This window comes from Ammodytes marinus (genome assembly GCF_949987685.1).
Source record: "Ammodytes marinus genome assembly, chromosome: 22".
Classification (NCBI taxonomy): Eukaryota; Metazoa; Chordata; class Actinopteri; order Uranoscopiformes; family Ammodytidae; genus Ammodytes; species Ammodytes marinus.
Genome location: NC_137226.1, coordinates 23,046,380 through 23,065,696, shown reverse-complemented (window position 1 = coordinate 23,065,696; position 19,317 = coordinate 23,046,380). Strand labels below are relative to the sequence as shown.

General features: G+C 40.1%; 1 protein-coding gene across 1 annotated transcript in view; it reads right to left on the bottom strand.

The window, feature by feature from the left end:
* Positions 1 to 19,317, bottom strand: part of large1 (LARGE xylosyl- and glucuronyltransferase 1) — a 209,806-nt gene that overhangs the window by 92,492 nt on the left and 97,997 nt on the right. Inside the window, exons 7-8 of the mRNA XM_080050759.1 lie at positions 12,025 to 12,129; positions 6,003 to 6,115 (exon numbers count right to left, since the gene is read on the bottom strand). Coding sequence (XP_079906885.1) covers positions 6,003 to 6,115; positions 12,025 to 12,129 — 218 coding nt within the window. The remainder of the gene's footprint in view (positions 1 to 6,002; positions 6,116 to 12,024; positions 12,130 to 19,317) is intronic.

Sequence of the window (19,317 nt, the reverse complement as noted above, 5' to 3'; positions counted from 1 at the left end):
CGAAAAATGTTATTTAGGGGGAAAAAAACGATATCAGGGGCCTTTCATTCGTCAGTAAATGTGTTATTTTTTAAATAACATTGTTCGGGGCTACGAAGATCAGGGGCCTATATTGGGCCATTAGATAATACAAACGAAGGAAAAAAATTCCCAAAGCTGAATGGATTTTTTAAAAACATGTACATTTCTTCTTTCTGCTTTTTGGTCATTCTGTGCAGACCCGGCGCCAGAGAAAATCTATACAGGGGACACGTAGATTTTGTGGGAGGGCCCGCATCAATATTAGCCTCGTTCGACTAGGAGCCGTCTTGCTCAGACCTGCGCAATTATGACGCGCGGCTTGCTGAGCGCACAGCATTTTTGCAGCATGTTTGTTGTGCGCTCAGCAAGACGCGCGTCATAATTGCACAGGTCTTAGCAAGACGGCGACATCTCAAACGAGGCAATTATGACAGACAGGTGTAGCCTACAAAAAACTCAATTGCAACAGTCCACAGCAGCGCAAACACATCAGCATGGCCAACAGCATTGCCTTAAGACGCACGCAGCTGGCAAATAATACACATTAACACACACAAACAGCCAAATACAAATCACATTTGCATTGCGTGCGCAAATAAACATAAACATACTAAACATTCGCAACATTGAATCATGCTCGGCAAAAACATTGTCGCATAATCCAATGAAAGGGCCGGTCGGGAGCCATGACGTCGGCATGTGAACAGACTTCGTCTCTTTTCACCAGAATTTGTAGGAAATTAGCGACAAAGACTACCAAAACAATTACCATAACACAGTGATTTTCACTTTTCATAGCTTCGGGGCCTGTGTTCAAGTTGTGTTTATTTTATTTTTTTGTCGGTTCACTGTCTGTGCTCTCGGGAGCGGCCGGGGCATGCGTGTGTGCAATGGGAGAGAGAACGCTTTGTGTGGAGAGAAAAAAGGAGACACGGGAAACCCCTTTCAGTTCTGAAAGTAGTCCTGTAAAGGAAAAAAATAAAAATAATAAGTTGATGAGGCAAAAATTCATTTCTATGCGCTGGGAGAGAGAACGCTGTGAGCAGGGGAGAAAAAAAGCTGATCGTCATCTTGTCCACTGCCTATGTTAAACACTGGTTAACTGTTAAGACTAACTGTTCTCTTTTTAAAATCGTTACATTTTAATATGAGTAGTCTTATGAAACGGAGACAATACCGGTACTTTCCACCATCCTCTGTTTGGATGAGGAGTTATCGCGGCTCCTGCAAACACACACGGAGCAAGTAGCAGGCTGATGCGCATGAAATGAGATAAAAAATAAAGCGAATAAAGTGTTTGCCTATCTGCTCCCACAAGAGGGCCCGCATCAATATTATGACAGACAGGTGTAGCCTACAAAAAACTCAATTACGACAGTCCACAGCAGCGCAAACCCATCAGCATGGCCAACAGCATTGCCTTAAGACGCACGCAGCTGGCAAATAATACACATTAACACACTTAAATTCAGCTCCAGCAAGGGGCTCAGCCCGGTCAGGGATTAAGATAACTTTACTTACTGTAACTGCAGGGTTTTTTTTCCGGATAAGTAGGGCCATTAGTTTTTAACCAGCGTCTGATATCCATTTTCAAAACACCAGAGCAGGCTAGGCCAGTGATTTTCAACCTTTTTTGAGCCGCGGCACATTTTTTACATTTACAAAATCCTGGGGCACACCACTAACCAAAATGACACAAAATGACACTCTAACACAGTACATATAATACATATAGTTAATAATATAGTTTCTAAATGTATTTATACTCACTTAGTGTGAAACTTGGGTCTGTTTAGATGAACACAAAATGGATATCCTGGCAGGAATGGTAGAAAGACTGGGATTTTTACCCATTTTTACCACAACCCCTTCTACACCTGAGCCCTGTGATTTTTCCTTCTCTATCTCTGCTGACTCCTCTACAAGGAAAATAGTCATTGGCCCAAAATTAACTAGTAGTAGCTGGATGACATAAACTAATTTGCACAATATGCAATTCTGAAAGAGGCTAAATGAATAGAAAATGCTGACCAGGTAGTAGGCCTATACAAATTAACTAGGCCTCTTTACATATAAACTGACTTTAAAAACGTTGTTAGTTGCCATCACTTTTTTATAGATATGCAATCGCCGATTGAATGTGGACCTATAAAACTATTTACGTTTTATAGGTTTACAAACGTCATCTGGCAGCTCTTGCTCAGAGCGACACGGTGTTGTCTGTCTGCTGGCTGCTGCAGGTAGCAGGTGGCTGTTATCTGACACAATCCATGTGAGTGAGGGCTGTGAGCGGTTAGGAGGAGGAGACAGCAGCCGTTGCTAGTACTCGGCTCTGGTGAGCGCGGTATTAAAAAAAAGTTGCAAGATGTGTCTAGTCTTTAACTAGCCTTAGCGCTATGGCGGAAAGTCGGAAAATACAGCGGAAAAAGTCGCCAGTTGGCAACATGTTAACGAGGTGACGACAGCGGAACACTGAGATGAGAGTTTGTCACGTGATCCGCGCTGTTGATCGTTTCACTGATCAGTCGCGGACTGCTCTCTCTCTCTCAAACACAAAGCACTAATAATGGATGTAATAATAATAATGAAAAAATATGTCGGCGAATTTCCCAGTCGCGCGCGTGCCCCGCGCATGTCTGGAGCCCTGCAGCTTTGCACACAACTCATCACTTGCAAGTAGCTTTGTGTAATCGGACCTCTCGTTTGTCAGAAAAACTTTAAGTTCCTCTCGCAGCTCATACACACGGGCCAGCACTTTGCTAATTAGGTGATTTTAGATAATTTCCCACGGCACACCTGACGATCTCTCACGGCACACTGGTTGAAAATCACTGGGCTAGGCTACTAATTTGAATTTGCCGGTTAACGCTGTCGTTGTGTGACGCATTCTGAATAGTGATAGGTTTACACATGTCAATCACATAGTCTCTATTTTCTACACATTTTTTATTCAGTTTAACAATTATTTTTAGAGATTTTAAATAGTATCTGACATCATATATATCTTAGCATAAAAAATAAAATAAAAAAGTAAAATACATTTTATTTTTACAAGGGCGGGGGCAAAGACATCAAATGGGCGGGGGCAAAGAACCCAAATGGGCAGGCCCGGCCTTGGCGCCGGGTCTGATTCTGTGTCTATAAATTATTCCAGAAAATAGTACTAAATAGCTTACTTAGGAAACAGTTGATGTAGCCTTAGTTTTCTTCTCAAAGTGCACCAGATTGATGAATTTTACTTTAACATTTAAAAAAAATCTTCCGGGGGACCCCCCTAGAAGGTCCAGGGTCCACGACACATTCTCCCAAATTCCTCTGAGAAATACTGTGTGTGTGCATGGTTATTAAGAGTCATTAGACCAGGGGTTGTGTTCAAGTACGCGTAATGATTTGCTCATTCATCAATAGAAACATTGTGTTGTTATCTGGCTCAGAGAGGGACCAGTCACTCATACGTTTTGGACTATAGACAAACATTGTAAGACCGCCTCTCAGAGGGCCCATCAGGACTTCCTGTATAGGGGCCCAGAATGTGGTGCAACGCCCCTGGCTGCAATACAGCTTCTCTACCCTCAACAGAAGAAGCCTCATCTGTTGCTCTAGCTGTTTAGCTCCGGTGCGCCGTCACTACAGTTAACAAACCAACTCTGTGTCACGGTGGCAGAGCAGCTGGTATTAACGGTCAAAAATGTCATCGGGAAAAGGAAACTTGCTGCTGTGTGCGGCGCTTCAGCGTGCTGTTGCCGTGACGCAGAGTTGGCTTGTTTTAAGCCGCAAACTACATGGGTTAGCTCTCGTGAGCTAGCTGGCTAACAATGACATCTTTAGCATCTACTCAGGACATAACCCCCGTGCTGCTATTGGTGGACACAGCCAGCAAGGCTGGTTTTATGTAACTTTAAAACATGTCAAACTTGAAAATATTATTTGTGTTGAAGCTGGAGTGAAAGTATTACCAGACATTTGCTCACTTGGTAATTTTGACAGCTTTTTTAAATGAAGATGAGCAAATACTGCAGGAAAATTCAAGTCTTTCATTATTTTGATATAGGCTACTATCAATTGGAAAATGTAGGCTATTTGGTTGATGCTGTCATTTTTATTTTGCACTGACTGACTAAAGCCAGACTGGTGTGGTATTTTGCAACAGTTTCTCTTTTGTATGGAAATTTAAGTTCCAAGCAAAAGATGAAAATAATCTAATGTGATTAAAGTTCAGTACGGTTATTATAATCTATTGAATTTAAAGGAAAAATACTATACCGTGATATATATCCATATCGTGATATAAAATTACCTATATCGTGATATAAGATTTGGTCCATATCGCCCAGCCCTAGGCAGGGCTAAAATCCCAATATAAGTACCATTGATAGCCCCTCCACATTGTGGGAAACCCCACCAGTCTTGGAAACCGTGAATAATGTCCTTCAAGTCACGTTCAGAGGGTTTTCTGATGAACAGGGGCAGCATCATGGTAACAATGACAGCAGCAACATGATTGGCCATGGTAACGTTAGTAGACTGGCCAATTCCAAATAAATGGGAGATGGTCCTGAACTCCACACTTTTTGCCAGTCTCCAGATGCAAATCCCCACACGTTGCTCCACGGGCACTGGTTTCCTGAATGTGGTTGACTGTCTTTGAAGGTGTGGCACAACTGCTGGAATGTGGTCTTTCTCATTCTGAAATTTAACTGCCACTCATAATCCGTCCAGTTGGTGATAACTTGCTCCCACAACATTCCATATTTCTGGCGAATCCAAGTGGTCCTGACGAAAAAAGGAAAATATGGTGAAAATACAGTATAAATGTATGAGGAAAAAGTAAATTCTTTATGAAAATAACGATGCAATTTACAAAAAACTCGACACCACCACAAGTTATTTCCCCGCTCTGGGAAACAAAACACACTGTGTGGCCTAAAGGTTACGTTACTGTAATGTTTACCAATGTAACCTAACTATACAATGTATTTTGGGGAGCTCTTTAATTGTACATAGACAGGTCAAAACCAAATTAGCAAATACAAAAAGTAGAGCATTATGTTATAGGCCTACCTAGTAAATAAATCAAGACGTGAGGCTACCTGTAAGGGTCCGAATCCTCATCGACAACAACGACACGTTTCCCATCACATAACGTAAGAATGAGCTCAATAGCTCACAAACACATACCCATTTACTGTACATAAACTTAAAAAGTACTGAGAGCGTATCGGTGTTGATTCATACTAGTCTGGTTCTTACCTTCTTGAGTGGGAATTGTAGTCCGCAAGTACCTCTACGAAGGCCGCCTCGATTCCTGCCACTCTGTAAAAATCTTTTTACTTGTGCAGAACGATTAACTGCAAATCTCTGCCTCGCGTAATCGAAAAAAACAGCAGTGAGAGAGCAAATAAGCAACAAAGTCAGTAAAGTACAAATTGTGTTCTCTGTGTTGTTCTCCATTGTTGTTCAACTAACTCTGGCAGCAAGAACGCTCAGTGATGACGTTTGTATAGTATTACGAATTGATGGCGTATGTACAAGAGGCAACTGTGCTCATCCCCAGTTGAGATTGGAACAATGTGGGGGAGTGGGGAGTAGGGGGGTGGGGGGCAATTGTATTTTTAGGTTTTTTTATTAAATGTTAATAACGACAAAATTGTAGCACAGCGAGTACAAATTTTTTCCCCTTTTTCTCCCGAACATACCCCACCCACATCCCACCCTCACACCCAACAACACAAAACCCACACCACAAGAAACAAAAACAAATAATCAATATGAAAAAAAAAAAAAAAAAAAGGGGGCAATTGTATTTTGAGTACGGTACAGGGCAAATTTGCCTTGTGTGAGTGTTCCCTGCAAATTAAGCGATACTGAGCTCACTTCAGCACACTTGATTTGAAAACAAGGTAACGTTAAGCAGTCAGCAGGCTTCTTACAAGGTACCTATTCGATGCATCTTTTAATGAAGAAGTGTGTGTGCATGTCACCTGGTCTGCCAGGGAGGTGGAGAGCATGCTCATTAATTCCCTCTCTGCAGTCAACCTCCACATTTGCTCCCATCTCAGCTTCCGTAGACGATCCAAAAGAAGCAAAATCACCCCTGGAAAACAGACACATGTGCACAGAAAAACACGCATTAATACACCACGTCCCATTATGAGTCTTTGAATCACAGTCTTGATTAGGGATGGGAATCGAGACCCGGTTCCTCTTCAGAACCGGTGCCGAGTCTACCAATTCCCTGTAATCGTTAACATGCCTGCTTAACGATTCCGCTTATCGGTTCTGCTCGTTGCAAATGCGTCATGATTTGACACTCGCGCTGCGATGTTTTGGTTCAGAGCGCAGCAAACATGGCGTTGAGACAGAATCTCTCTAAATGTTGGTTGTTTTTCACTTGAAAAGACGACAATACGTCCACTTGCAACAATTGTAAAGTTTCCATTTCGTCAAATGACACACGCACGAGCGCAAGTGAGCAGACGGCGATCGTGACAGTTAAACGTTTGAATGTCCGCTGCCTGTCTAGTCGACACCAGAATTGCCCATTGGACTTGTACATACAATGTGTGAGAATTAACGTGTGTGTAGGCATATGTGTGGGCTAATAAAAGAGGGAGAGAGATAAAAAGGTGAGAGCAGCATAAAGCAAAGCAAAAAGGTTTTCTTGACCACTGCCTTAAGCCCCGCAGTGTTTACTCACGTTCGTTTCCTTCCGTCAGCTGTTCTGCTGCCTTTAAGCACGGCGGGTCGAGACGAACCCAAAACAACAAACAGCGGAACTCGGCGGTGATAAGGAAACAATAGTCTACACTTAAGTTTAACAATAAACTTCATAAAGACACACTTAAAATAACGATCTCTGCCCATACAAAAAGCACTGACTTGGATAACTTGATGGAGCGATCGATGTGCAAAAACCATCCGGCACATGTGTCTGATGACGGGCCGTTATATTAATAATAAACAGCGGGCGGGCTTATAAAAAAGGAAGAGAAATAAAAAGCTGTTCTAATGCACTTGTTCTAATGCACTCTTTATGCACGGTGGTTGAGACGAACCCTACACTAAAGTTAAACATGAAACTTTGTAACTACACACTTAAAATAACGATCTCTGCCCATACAAAAAAAAAACTTGGATTACTTGAGGAGCGACCGATGTGCAAATGTGTTTGATGACGGGCCGTTATATTAATAATAAACAGCGCGCTGCACATTAGAACAGCATGTACATACAATATCTCGTATCCTTCCTGAGAGGGCATACATGATATTTTTTCTGCAAACATGGTTAATTTGCCAAAGTTGATAGTTGGTCTTATCTTTACAGAAGACTTCTTTGTATTTTTTATGTCAGTTGAATTTTGTTTCAAATTGAATGCAAATGAGTACAGTTAATATTCCAAAAGGCACAAGCTCTTCCTTGACTGTTTTCAGTCTGTGTTTTTAGTTTTTAGGGAACAATAATGGCATTTGGGCTTAAACAGGCCAACTTTTTTTTGTCCGAACCAATTAATGTGAAAATTGACAATTTCCTAATCCTAAAGTACTCTGGATAATTTTTGCACACACTAGACACACTTCATATCAGATATTTAAGCAGGTTAACACTAGGGTTGGGCACCGAAACCCGGTACCAGTATGGCACCGGTGCCGACGTAAGCGGTAGTAACCAGACCGAATAAGAATGAAAGTTTCGGTGCCTCATTTCGGTGCCGCCGTCCATGGGTGCCGCCTTTCTTTATATGTCCATGGGTGCCGCGCCGCCCCCTGCTGTAGTCACGTTTGTATTTTGACAGACTGATCGCTCTTTATGTCATGATCGATGAAGCATGTCCGCTCGCGGATGCTGTTCTGTGAACACCGCAAGGAGCATTTCTCACCGGGCTGTGAGTGACGAGAACGAGCCCGACCGTCTCGAGGAGCGCGCGCACGAGTGCTCAACACTCGCTCACGTTCGCAGTTTCACAGACTGATCGCTCTTTATGTCAGACTATTGTTGAACGTCAATGCAATGCATTTCTTTTTGCAAATGACACGCGATCTAGCAGTATTGTCAGGCATGTATTAGGCACGTGTAGGCTGACGATGAGGCAGCGGCCGCCTGCACGCTTCCTCCCGTCAGCTGTTCTAGTGCTGCCTTTACGCACGGCGGTGGAGACAAACCCAAAAAACACACAGCGGAACACGGCGGCCCGGTGATATGGAAACGTTTAACAAGACACTTCATAAAGACACACTTAAAATAATGATCTCTGCCCATACAAAAAGCTCTGACTTGGATAACGTTATGGAGCGATCGATTTATAAAACCATCCGGTAGGCTACATGTGTCTGATGACGGGCCGTTATATTAATAATAAACAGCGTTGCACATTATAACAGCATGTACTTTAAAGATCTCGTATCCATCCTGAAAAGGCAAACATGACATTTTTTCTGCACAAAAATGGTTAATTTGACAAAGTTAATAGTTGTGGTCTTATCTTTACAGAAGACTTCTTTGTATTTTTTATGTCAGTTGAATTTTGTTTCAAGTTAAATGCAAATGAGCACTGTTAATATTCCAAAAGGCTAACGCTCTTCCTTGACTGTTTTCAGTCTGTGGTTCTCATTGGGTGTACTTATTTCCTTACTGTAAATCCAATACTGCATTTAATTTCATATGGGTGTTTTATATGTGTATCTATTTTAATTTTTAAGGTGTTGTATTGTTCAGGTCATAAGGACTCTTTCTTATCAAAATTATTACTTTTAGCTAAAGTTTTAAGATGGAGATTAGATTACCTGCTAGTCTCCACATTAATCTCCATTATTATATTGTTTGAAACAGTATTGTTGTATTAGATAGTATGTAAATTGTGTGAATTTTATTTTATTTACATTTTATAGTTTATCTGTAAGTTACTCGTAATTATATTGTTAAAGTTAATTGTGTTAAATTTGGCACTGGATATAAAAGGGCATTATTTTTTGACAAAGTGTGTGCAATTTGAGGCTTTAAAGTACCGGTAAAAGTACCGGTTAAGCACCGGAACCGTTTCAAAAGTACCGGGTAGTAACCGGTATCAGAAAAAACCCAACCGATACCCAACCCTAGTTAACACAAATAAACACATTTGTACTTATTTTCTCACACAATGAGAATCGATAAGAGAATCGATAAGGAATCGGATCGATAAGCAGAATCGGAATCAAAATCGTTAAATTCTTATCAATTGCCATCCCTAGTCTTGATATTTCTAATATTAAGCTGTAGCCTTTGAGCAGACCTTTGCGGAATGGAGAACGCTTGTTAAACTTCTGGTGTATACTCAAGCAGAAGCAATTATTTTCTCTACTTACTTTCTCCCACAAAAAAAAAGGTCAAAAAAAAAAAAAAACATATTGATATTCCCTACTGTGTACATGCACATTCCCAATAACGAAAGAAATTGTCAAGCTGTATCCTCACTGACACCCGAGAAAAGGAAAGAATAGAGCAGGAAAAGGCAGCTAGCATGCAGAAGAAAAACTAGACCAGCTACCAAGGCTACTGCACCCCAGTGCACTCCACCCCAGCTGGAGAAGAAGAAACAGTAAGTTATGTATAGGCCTATTTGTCAACTTGACAATGCAATTAAACTTTGAAATTTAGTTCTGCTTTCTTGCCTTCTTTTTAAGATTATTCCCATGAAGATAACATTGTGACAAACAACCACATAGTGTGTGCCAACCGCCCCCTTGATTGGGTTAGTTGTCACAATGTGTAAGGGTGTCTTTGATGATTAATTTCTTCTTTATTACAAGATGTTTAGAAAAAGTGAGGGATACACATTTCAAGCCAACACCATAGTAGGAATGACTATTGAAAGATGTTTAGGTGATGAGCAATTCTCACTAGAGTAAAAAGTGTGCCTACTAGCCCCGGTCTCCTCTACATTTATTTTAATTTTTTTTTACTTTTTCCTCTTGCTGGGCCCCCTAGTGGCAAAAGTCCTTACATACATACAATCATATGAAAAAGTTTGGGAACCCCTCTCAGCCAGCATTATAATTGACTCTGCTTTCACAAAAAAAATATAAAAGTGGTATGTCTTTAATTTACCAGGAACAGCTAAGTACTGGGATGTTTTCCAAACAAAGATTTTTTGAAAAGCAGTATTTGGTTGTATGAAATAAAATAAAATGTGAAAAACTGGCTGTGCAAAAATATGGGTGCCCTTGTGGTTTTGTTGATTTTAATGCCTGTAACAGCATGTAAAACTGATGAATTTAAACACAAAGTTGGTTGGATTATGTTGATAAGCCTTGAACCTCATAGAAATGTCTGTTTAATCATGAGAAAATGTATTTTAGGTGCCTAAATGCAAGTTGCACTTCTCTTTGACTCTCTGCTGAAGTGAGACAGAATGGGATCATCACAACTGCTCCCAAAAGATCTTAAAAACAAAGATTATTCATTATCATGGTTTAGGGGAAGGCTACAAGAAGCTTTCCCAAAGGTTTCAATTGTCAATTTCTACTGTAAGGAACGTTGTCAGGGAATGGAAGGACACAGGCACAGTTGCAGTTAAACCCAGGTCTAGCAGACCAAGAAAAGTACAAGAGCGGCATATGCGGCGGATTGTGAGAATGGTTGCACACAACCCAAAGATCACCTCCAAAGACCTGCAAGAACATCTGGCTGCAGATTGTGTATCCGTACATGGTTCAACAATTCAGTGCATTTGCACCAAAACATCTGTATGGCCGGGTGATGAGAAGGAAGCCCTTTCTGCGCCCACGCCACAGATACAGTGGCATGGAGTATGCAAAAGATCATTTAGACAAGCCAGATTCATATTGGAAGAAAATGCTTTGGACTGATGAGACAAAAATTAAGTTATTTGGTCTTTATAAAAAGCAGATGTTTTGGTGCAAATTGCGCTGAATTGTTGAACAATGTACAGATACACAATCTGCTGCCAGATGTTCTTGCAGGTCTTTGTAGGTGATCTGTGGGTTGTGTGCAACCATTCTCACAATCCTCCACCTATGCCGCTCCTGTTTTTTTCTTGGTCTGCCATGCCTGGGTTTAACTGCCACTGTGCCTGTGTCCTTCCATTTCCTGACAACGTTCCCTACAGTCGAAATTGACAATTGAAACCTTTGGGAAAGCTTCTTGTAGCCTTCCCCTAAACCATGACAATAAACAATCTTTGTTTTTCAGATCTTTTGGGAGCAGTTGTGATGATCCCATTCTGTCTCACTTCAGCAGAGAGTCAAAGAGAAGTGCAACTTGCATTTAGGCACCTAAAATACATTTTCTCATGATTAAACAGACATTTCTATGAGGTTCAAGGCTTAACAACATAATCCAACCAACTTTGTGTTTAAGTCATCAGTTTTACATGCTGTTACAGGCATTAAAATCAACAAAACCACAAGGGTACCCACATTTTTGCACAGCCAGTTTTTCACATTTTATTTTATTTCATACAACCAAATACCGCTTTTCAAAAAATCTTTGTTTGGAAAACATCCCAGTACTTAGCTGTTCCTGGTAAATTAAAGACATACCACTTTTATATTTTTTTTGTGAAAGCAGAGTCAATTATAATGCCGGCTGAGAGGGGTTCCCAAACTTTTTCATATGACTGTACCTAAAGTCCCTATGCCTAGATCCGGGCCTGGTTGTGGTGGCTATACCTTTCTGTTATTACTATATGCTGCACGTTGTCTAACCTGTAATTTGTATTTTCCTGAGATGTTATTATTAGAATAGAAAACCATAGCATTTTTTTGTGTGGATTTTACGCTTTGCTACATAAACTAATCCAGTACATATACCTCAAGAGAAATACAACCACATCTAGAAAACATTGGTTACTAGCTTTCCCTCTACAACCTAGTTGGGTTTCTATTTTGATATTTTAAAGCAGTGAGTTTCCACAAACATTAGTGTTTATTTTCAGCATGCACACTGATATCCTTTATACAGCTATTTAAATACATTTGTTACAATGTTCACTATGTTCATACTCACCAGTGTTGAAGCCTCTGCCAAGAGCTGGCCAGGGTCGGTGGTTCTTCCACAGGTTCCCCAGGTACCAGTCACTCTGGTTTTCCACCAAACCCAGAACCTGCTGACCTGAACAAACAAAACACCAATGCTGTTTTTTGCATTCTCTACATCCACTTATCTTTTCTCCAGCTTTCGCGTATTTAACACAATTGTTGTCAGAAAGATGAGAATATGGATCAATGAGCAGAAAAAAAACAAGATTTGACTATCAGTTGACCATACAGTACAGTGTTTCCCTCAGCGCTTTATAGCTTAGGCGGCAGCCTAGACAACGGCAGCCCCCCGCGTTGACTACCTACCGACCGTTTCTCGTATCAAAAAAATTAAAATAATTAAAACTTTTCTTTTTTAGGGTGCTGCAAAATGTATCTACTGCAAAGCACGATGTGTGCTTGTGCATGGTCATAACCGTGCAAAACCTGCGATTTGCAGTAAATAAATGTGTGCATGTCTTTCCAAGCGTTGCTTTACTCTGATCAGACCATCAGCTGCTCTGTGTGTATGTTTGTCTGCAGCTCTGCGCAAGGAACTGCGACACGCGTGTACATGACTATACGACATGCAGGAGCAAGCAGATGCTGGATATATAGGATTCAGGTATGTACACGTTGAACAGAAAGTTAAAGACTCTACATCACTGTGGCAACACAACCAATCTACATGAACCCCTTCGAGAGCAAAGATAAAAGCATGATGAATGCATGAGAGTATGGAATGAAATCAGCATCAATATTAATGAATGCACAGAGAAGGATTCACACTTGTATTTTGTGATTTATATATAAATGACTCTCTTCTCACAAATACATTTCAGAGCACACACAAATGAAAACCGTCATATATAAATGTAAAATAAATCCATCTATAAGAAAAATGTTTCACAAACACATTACCGATCCACACACAAATGTGTATTGTTTTAAATAAATGTTATATAAATCCATAAATATATTAATTTAAAAAAGATTTGCAATTTTCATCGAAAATGTGTTTGGATGTTGTTACATTTATATACAAACTGTTACATTTGAATTTACAAAATGCTTTTAATTTGTGAACTTCCTTGCATTCATGTGTGAATTGGTCTGTATTTGTGTGTGGAATTTTGAGACTGCCCTGAGGTCGCTGGTTTCACAAATGTGTTTTTTTCAACCAGGAACTACCTTTAGCCAATCGGATGTCTTCCTCGTTTTTAGCCAATCACATGAGCGCAGTCTCACAAGGGTCCGTTTACGCCCAGAGACAGAGGACGGTACGGCACGACTGAATGAGCTCAACCTCAATGCATTATTTTTAAAACTGCCGTGGAGTTGTTTTGCCGCAGTGGACCACGTTTTTGGTGAATCATAAACGAGTCACCAAAAATTCCAGCATTTGCAGCGTCCATTTCTCCAATGAAGAGTTTAGTAACTTTGGCTAGAAGGCTGCTGGCTTTGCAGAGCAGCTATGTCTAGCTGATGCCTGCTGGAGCTGCCTTTCTTTACTTACTACCGACCCTGTGCTGATTGCCGATCATGTAAGTCACTTATCAGCTTAGCTGTACATTACATTTTACTGTCTCATTAGCTTTAGTTATGCTACTACAGTGTATTTCACTTGCGTGTGTTGCTAACATTTAGCCCTAGGCCCAGTGTTTGAAGCTAACGTAGCTAACGTTGTTATCATAGTAGCCTACTACCGAATGTTTATTTTTAGCAGGTCATGCTAGCTACCTTGATGACAATCACACAAAATATAGCCACTGAATTAAGAATTGTATTATACCCTAACAGAATATCTCTGTATTACAGCATTACAGCCAGCCTATGCCAGAGTGAATGCTAGTGTTGAGGGCTAATGCAACATTGAGCCTGAACCTCTCATCTCAACCCGGGACCCTGGAAGACAGACGATGTGACCTACACCTGCAGTAGTGGAGACGAAAAGGAACAGAGGTATGATGAAGAATCTACTCATGCTAATGTAGTTAAAGATATCCTAAACTGCATAGAACTCTCTGTATATTATATTTGATTGTTTCACTTAATAAGCTTATTAGGTGAACAAGCAGACTGCATTTATTCTTCTCATAAGGACTGTTTTCTTCAGTGTCATCATTGTAAATATATTCAATTTCTTCTTAAAAGCAGAAACAAGGTTTTACTCAAAGACATCTTGAAGCTCAGCCCACTGTACCAGACCTCCAACTTGGAAGTCATCAAGGTGTTGTCCAGGAGTGTCCTCTGGTTGCCTCATTTTCATACTTTGGATGCAGATCAGGTACTTATGAATACATATGCTAATCTTATAGTGTATGTACAATAAATGCCCAATAAACAATTAACAAACAACATATTGTACTTGCAGGTGTTCCCGTGGAGAGTGCCAGACGACGACAGTAACTATTTGAAATTATATGTTGCAGTTTGTAACATTGGTGTGCAGTAAATAATAAATGTATTATACCTCTCAAATCTCTTTATCTATATTCTGTGATGGCTTACCTTGGCTGAAGGAGCATAAACTAAATTACCTTTACTATGAAAAACATTGTTGCTGTACCAGTGCATGTCCCTGTACAATAATACTTTCTCCAGGTCAGGAACGAGTTGCTTCAGGAGCCTCCAAAGTGCAGGACGCTTCTTCAAGGCCTTGAACCAAATGTTTCTCAACCCTTATGCCTTAGAAGCTGCTCTACAGGGCACATTATGGAACCCTGCCTTTGAGAGGGAAAGCAGCTTACTAGATAACTCAATATCCATCATTCTTCAATAATACTGTATCTACTATTTGAAAATGCTTCATCATTTATTACACTTCAATTATATTATAATTAAAATAATTATTTGAAAATGCATAAATACACATGCACACAGCGTTGAATGAAAATATGTGAGGCTTTATTTAAAGAGTTTGAAGTCAGTAGGTCTTTGAGCAGGACACTTCCACAAAAACACTTTGTCCTTTCTCGTCCAGTTCTTGATAACTGCAAAACAAAAGCACAGTGACAGAAAATAGGTAAAGGTTTGCTTATGGTTAACACACACAGGCCTGGCTAACTGTTGTCAAATGATCTACAGTGGGTTGCAAAAGTATTCATACCACTTGAACTTATTTTACAAGCAACACTTTTCAGTTTTTTTTATTTATTTAAATATAAAAAATGTAAAACTATTTATCATCACATCACAATTATAAGCAATGCTGTGTTGGTTTATTACATGAAATCCCAATAAAATAAATGTACGTGTGATTTATCCATGTGGAAAGGTCTAAGGGGTATGAATAGTTTTGTGAGATTGTGAAGATGCACTTCGAGATGTCTTTGAGTAAAACCTTGTTTCTGCTTTTAAGAAGAAATTGAATATATTTACAATGATGACACTGAAGAAAACAGTCCTTATGAGAAGAATAAATGCAGTCTGCTTGTTCACCTAATAAGCTTATTAAGTGAAACAATCAAATATAATATACAGAGAGTTCTAATGCAGTTTAGGATATCTTTAACTACATTAGCATGAGTAGATTCTTCATCATACCTCTGTTCCTTTTCGTCTCCACTACTGCAGGTGTAGGTCACATCGTCTGTCTTCCAGGGTCCCGGGTTGAGATGAGAGGTTCAGGCTCAATGTTGCATTAGCCCTCAACACTAGCATTCACTCTGGCATAGGCTGGCTGTAATGCTGTAATACAGAGATATTCTGTTAGGGTATAATACAATTCTTAATTCAGTGGCTATATTTTGTGTGATTGTCATCAAGGTAGCTAGCATGACCTGCTAAAAATAAACATTCGGTAGTAGGCTACTATGATAACAACGTTAGCTACGTTAGCTTCAAACACTGGGCCTAGGGCTAAATGTTAGCAACACACGCAAGTGAAATACACTGTAGTAGCATAATTAAAGCTAATGAGACAGTAAAATGTAATGTACAGCTAAGCTGATAAGTGACTTACATGATCGGCAATCAGCACAGGGTCGGTAGTAAGTAAAGAAAGGCAGCTCCAGCAGGCATCAGCTAGACATAGCTGCTCTGCAAAGCCAGCAGCCTTCTAGCCAAAGTTACTAAACTCTTCTTTGGAGAAATGGACGCTGCAAATGCTGGAATTTTTGGTGACTCGTTTATGATTCACCAAAAACGTGGTCCACTGCGGCTAAACAACTCCATTAGCAGTTTTAAAAATAATGCATTGAGGTTGAGCTCATTCAGTAGTGCCGTACCGTCCTCTGTCTCTGGGCGTAAACGGACCCTTGTGAGACTGCGCTCATGTGATTGGCTAAAAACGAGGAAGACATCCGATTGGCTAAAGGTAGTTCCTGGTTGAAAAAAACACATTTGTGAAACCAGCGACCTCAGGGCAGTCTCAAAATTCCACACACAAATACAGACCGATTCACACATGAATGCAAGGAAGTTCACAAATTAAAAGCATTTTGTAAATTCAAATGTAACAGTTTGTATATAAATGTAACAACATCCAAACACATTTTTGATGAAAATTGCAAATCTTTTTTAAATTAATATATTTATGGATTTATATAACATTTATTTAAAACAATACACATTTGTGTGTGGATCGGAAATGTGTTTGTGAAACGTTTTTCTTATAGATGGATTTATTTTACATTTATATATGACGGTTTTCATTTGTGTGTGCACTGAAATGTATTTGTGAGAAGAGAGTCATTTATATATAAATCACAAAATACAAGTGTGAATCCTTCTCTGTGCATTCATTAATATTGATACTGATTTCATTCCATTCCATATGAGAGTGATGGCCCAGTAAAGTTTCAGTAAATTTACAGAAGTGCCACACTGCTATTGTTTTTGACCTTTGGAGAAATGCATCTTTTTATTTTCAAGGGGGAAAAATTGTATTTATTATTTAAACTCATTTCATTTTCATTTAACCTATATTTATACTCAAAAGATCAGTTGAAGGGTGACCCTCATTTTCAATGATGTCGAGTAAAACAAATGCAGAGCAAAAACAACTATACAAACACAATATACAATGCAAATACACAACAACTGATAAAAAAAAAACAATTAAACATTTAGACAGATGTAGGTGGCTGGAAAAAAATAAATTGGTGAAAGTACAATATAGCCTTATTCAAACAGTTACAGGTAGAGTTTGGCAGATTTAAGTGAATATTTTTGAATTGGTTAAAGGATATGATGGTATTCATTTTAATTTGTTGCTGTAAGTTGTTCCAGGAGTTAGGGGCACTGAAGCTAAAAGCTTTCTTTCCAAGCTCAGTTCGGGCTTGAGGAACATTAAGCATGAATGTGTCAGTTGAGCGGGTCTAATAAAGCCGTCGGAAATTTGCAGCATTTCTGTTAAATAATGGGGAAGTTTCTGCCAATGGTTCTAAATATAGCGCGAAAAGTAAAGGTGACCATGCACAGCCCTGTCTGGTGCCGCTTTCTAGGGTAAAACTATTAGATAAATATCCATTGACTTTAATTCTGGCCGTAGGATTGTTATACAGTGCCTGTATAGTTTTTATAATTGTATCATGAAGGCCGAACTTGTGTAACACTCTGTAAAGAAAAACCCAATTAACTGAATCAAATGCTTTTTCAGCGTCAACACTTTTTTTGTATATAATCTATGAAAGTCTTTCTTATATTGTCTTGCGTTTGGCGTTGTTGTATAAAACGTGTCAGGGGCCGGTTTCCCGAAGCCTTCTTAGAGCCTTCTTAACGCTACGTCAACCAGACGAACCATCTGTACATTTACGTTTCACAGACATTTTTTTTCTGTGTAAAGTGAGGCTGACCGCAGCGAAACAATCAGCATTGCCCGCCACCCACGAGCCGACCGGAAGGTTGCTTACGCAAGTTCAGAGGTCATATAATAATGAATTTAAATGTGGACCGACCAATAATATGTTTTAATTAGCATTAAACATCGTTTTGATTATCCAATTGGATGTTATTGGGGTTTTATGAATTTAATGTGCAATTTTTTATTAATATTTTTTCACAAATCACAACCTCAGCACAGACAAACTTGTGCGCCCCCCTTGCGATCTCTGGCGCCGCGGACCCCAGGCTGGGAACCACTGGTGTGTATATCACGTATATTTAAAGTAGGCTATTTGATATTTTAGCAGAATACCATTCACTCTAATTCACAAAGTATTCAAACTATATGAACAAGTACTTTTTAGTCATCTAACTGACTTGATAATCAGCATTAACTGAATGGATGCGATGTCCGTCAATATGAAAATACTTTATGCGTGATACACTATAGCCTATAGTCGGATAATTTTTATCAGTTTGATATATAATACAGTCATTGCTGTGTCCCTTTGATATGAAATACAGTCAGATTTATAAGTTTAATGACACAAGTAAAAGTCCCTGCGATCGCTGTGGCATCGCCAGAGATACAGACCCCATTTCCTTCCGTTAAAGCACCATGCGTAAAACGGACACGAGTGACATCCCTGTTGTGCATGGAACTGCCACAAGTAATTCATGAAGAAAATAATTGCTGGAAACAATCTTAACCTCCTCCGCTGTTTCTATATTTTCTATATCTTTTTTAAAATCAGTATAGGCTATGGTAGTATGTTCGACCATGATTAACACTAGAACCTCCGCACTGTGTTCCACACACCGCGGCTCGTCCGGCTCAGCTGACAGCAGCCGGGCAGAGTTTATCGGCTTGGCAAAGCAGCATGCAGGTCACGTTACTTTGAGCTCCTGCAGAGTTTTTTTTTTGGGGCACTTTTTTCTCCCCCCCTACGGTCCAGCACTTTAAAAAATAAAAGGAAATAGTATACAGCCTCACCTGCGGCCCGTTGCACAGACTAAATCCTCGCTCTCTCCTGAATCTCCGCCTCCGCCTCCACCCCAGGTTCCAAATCCACCGCGGGAAAGTATAGATGTAGCCTCGCTCAGAACTGAGCTTCTGTCGGCTCTCCGTGTCGATGTCGCGGCAATGTTTAAAGCCGAGCTCCGGGAAGCCTTGGGGCTTGAGGGGCAATGTAGCTGTCCCTCTCTACCTGCACTGATGACATCCTGCCCTCCAAGCCAAAATGGAGCACTTGACACAGGAGGCAGCCAAAAATGGAAAACAAGTGCGATGACTTGGAATCGAGATCGTGCCACCAGAATATCCGAATCATCGGAGTCCCGGAGGACGACCCCAACTCAGCATCAGCAGCTAATGTTTCCAAGCTGCTGGTGGAAGCCTTCTCGCTCGGGAAGAAGCCGCTAGTCGATAGATCTCACCGTGCTCTGGTGCCAAAGC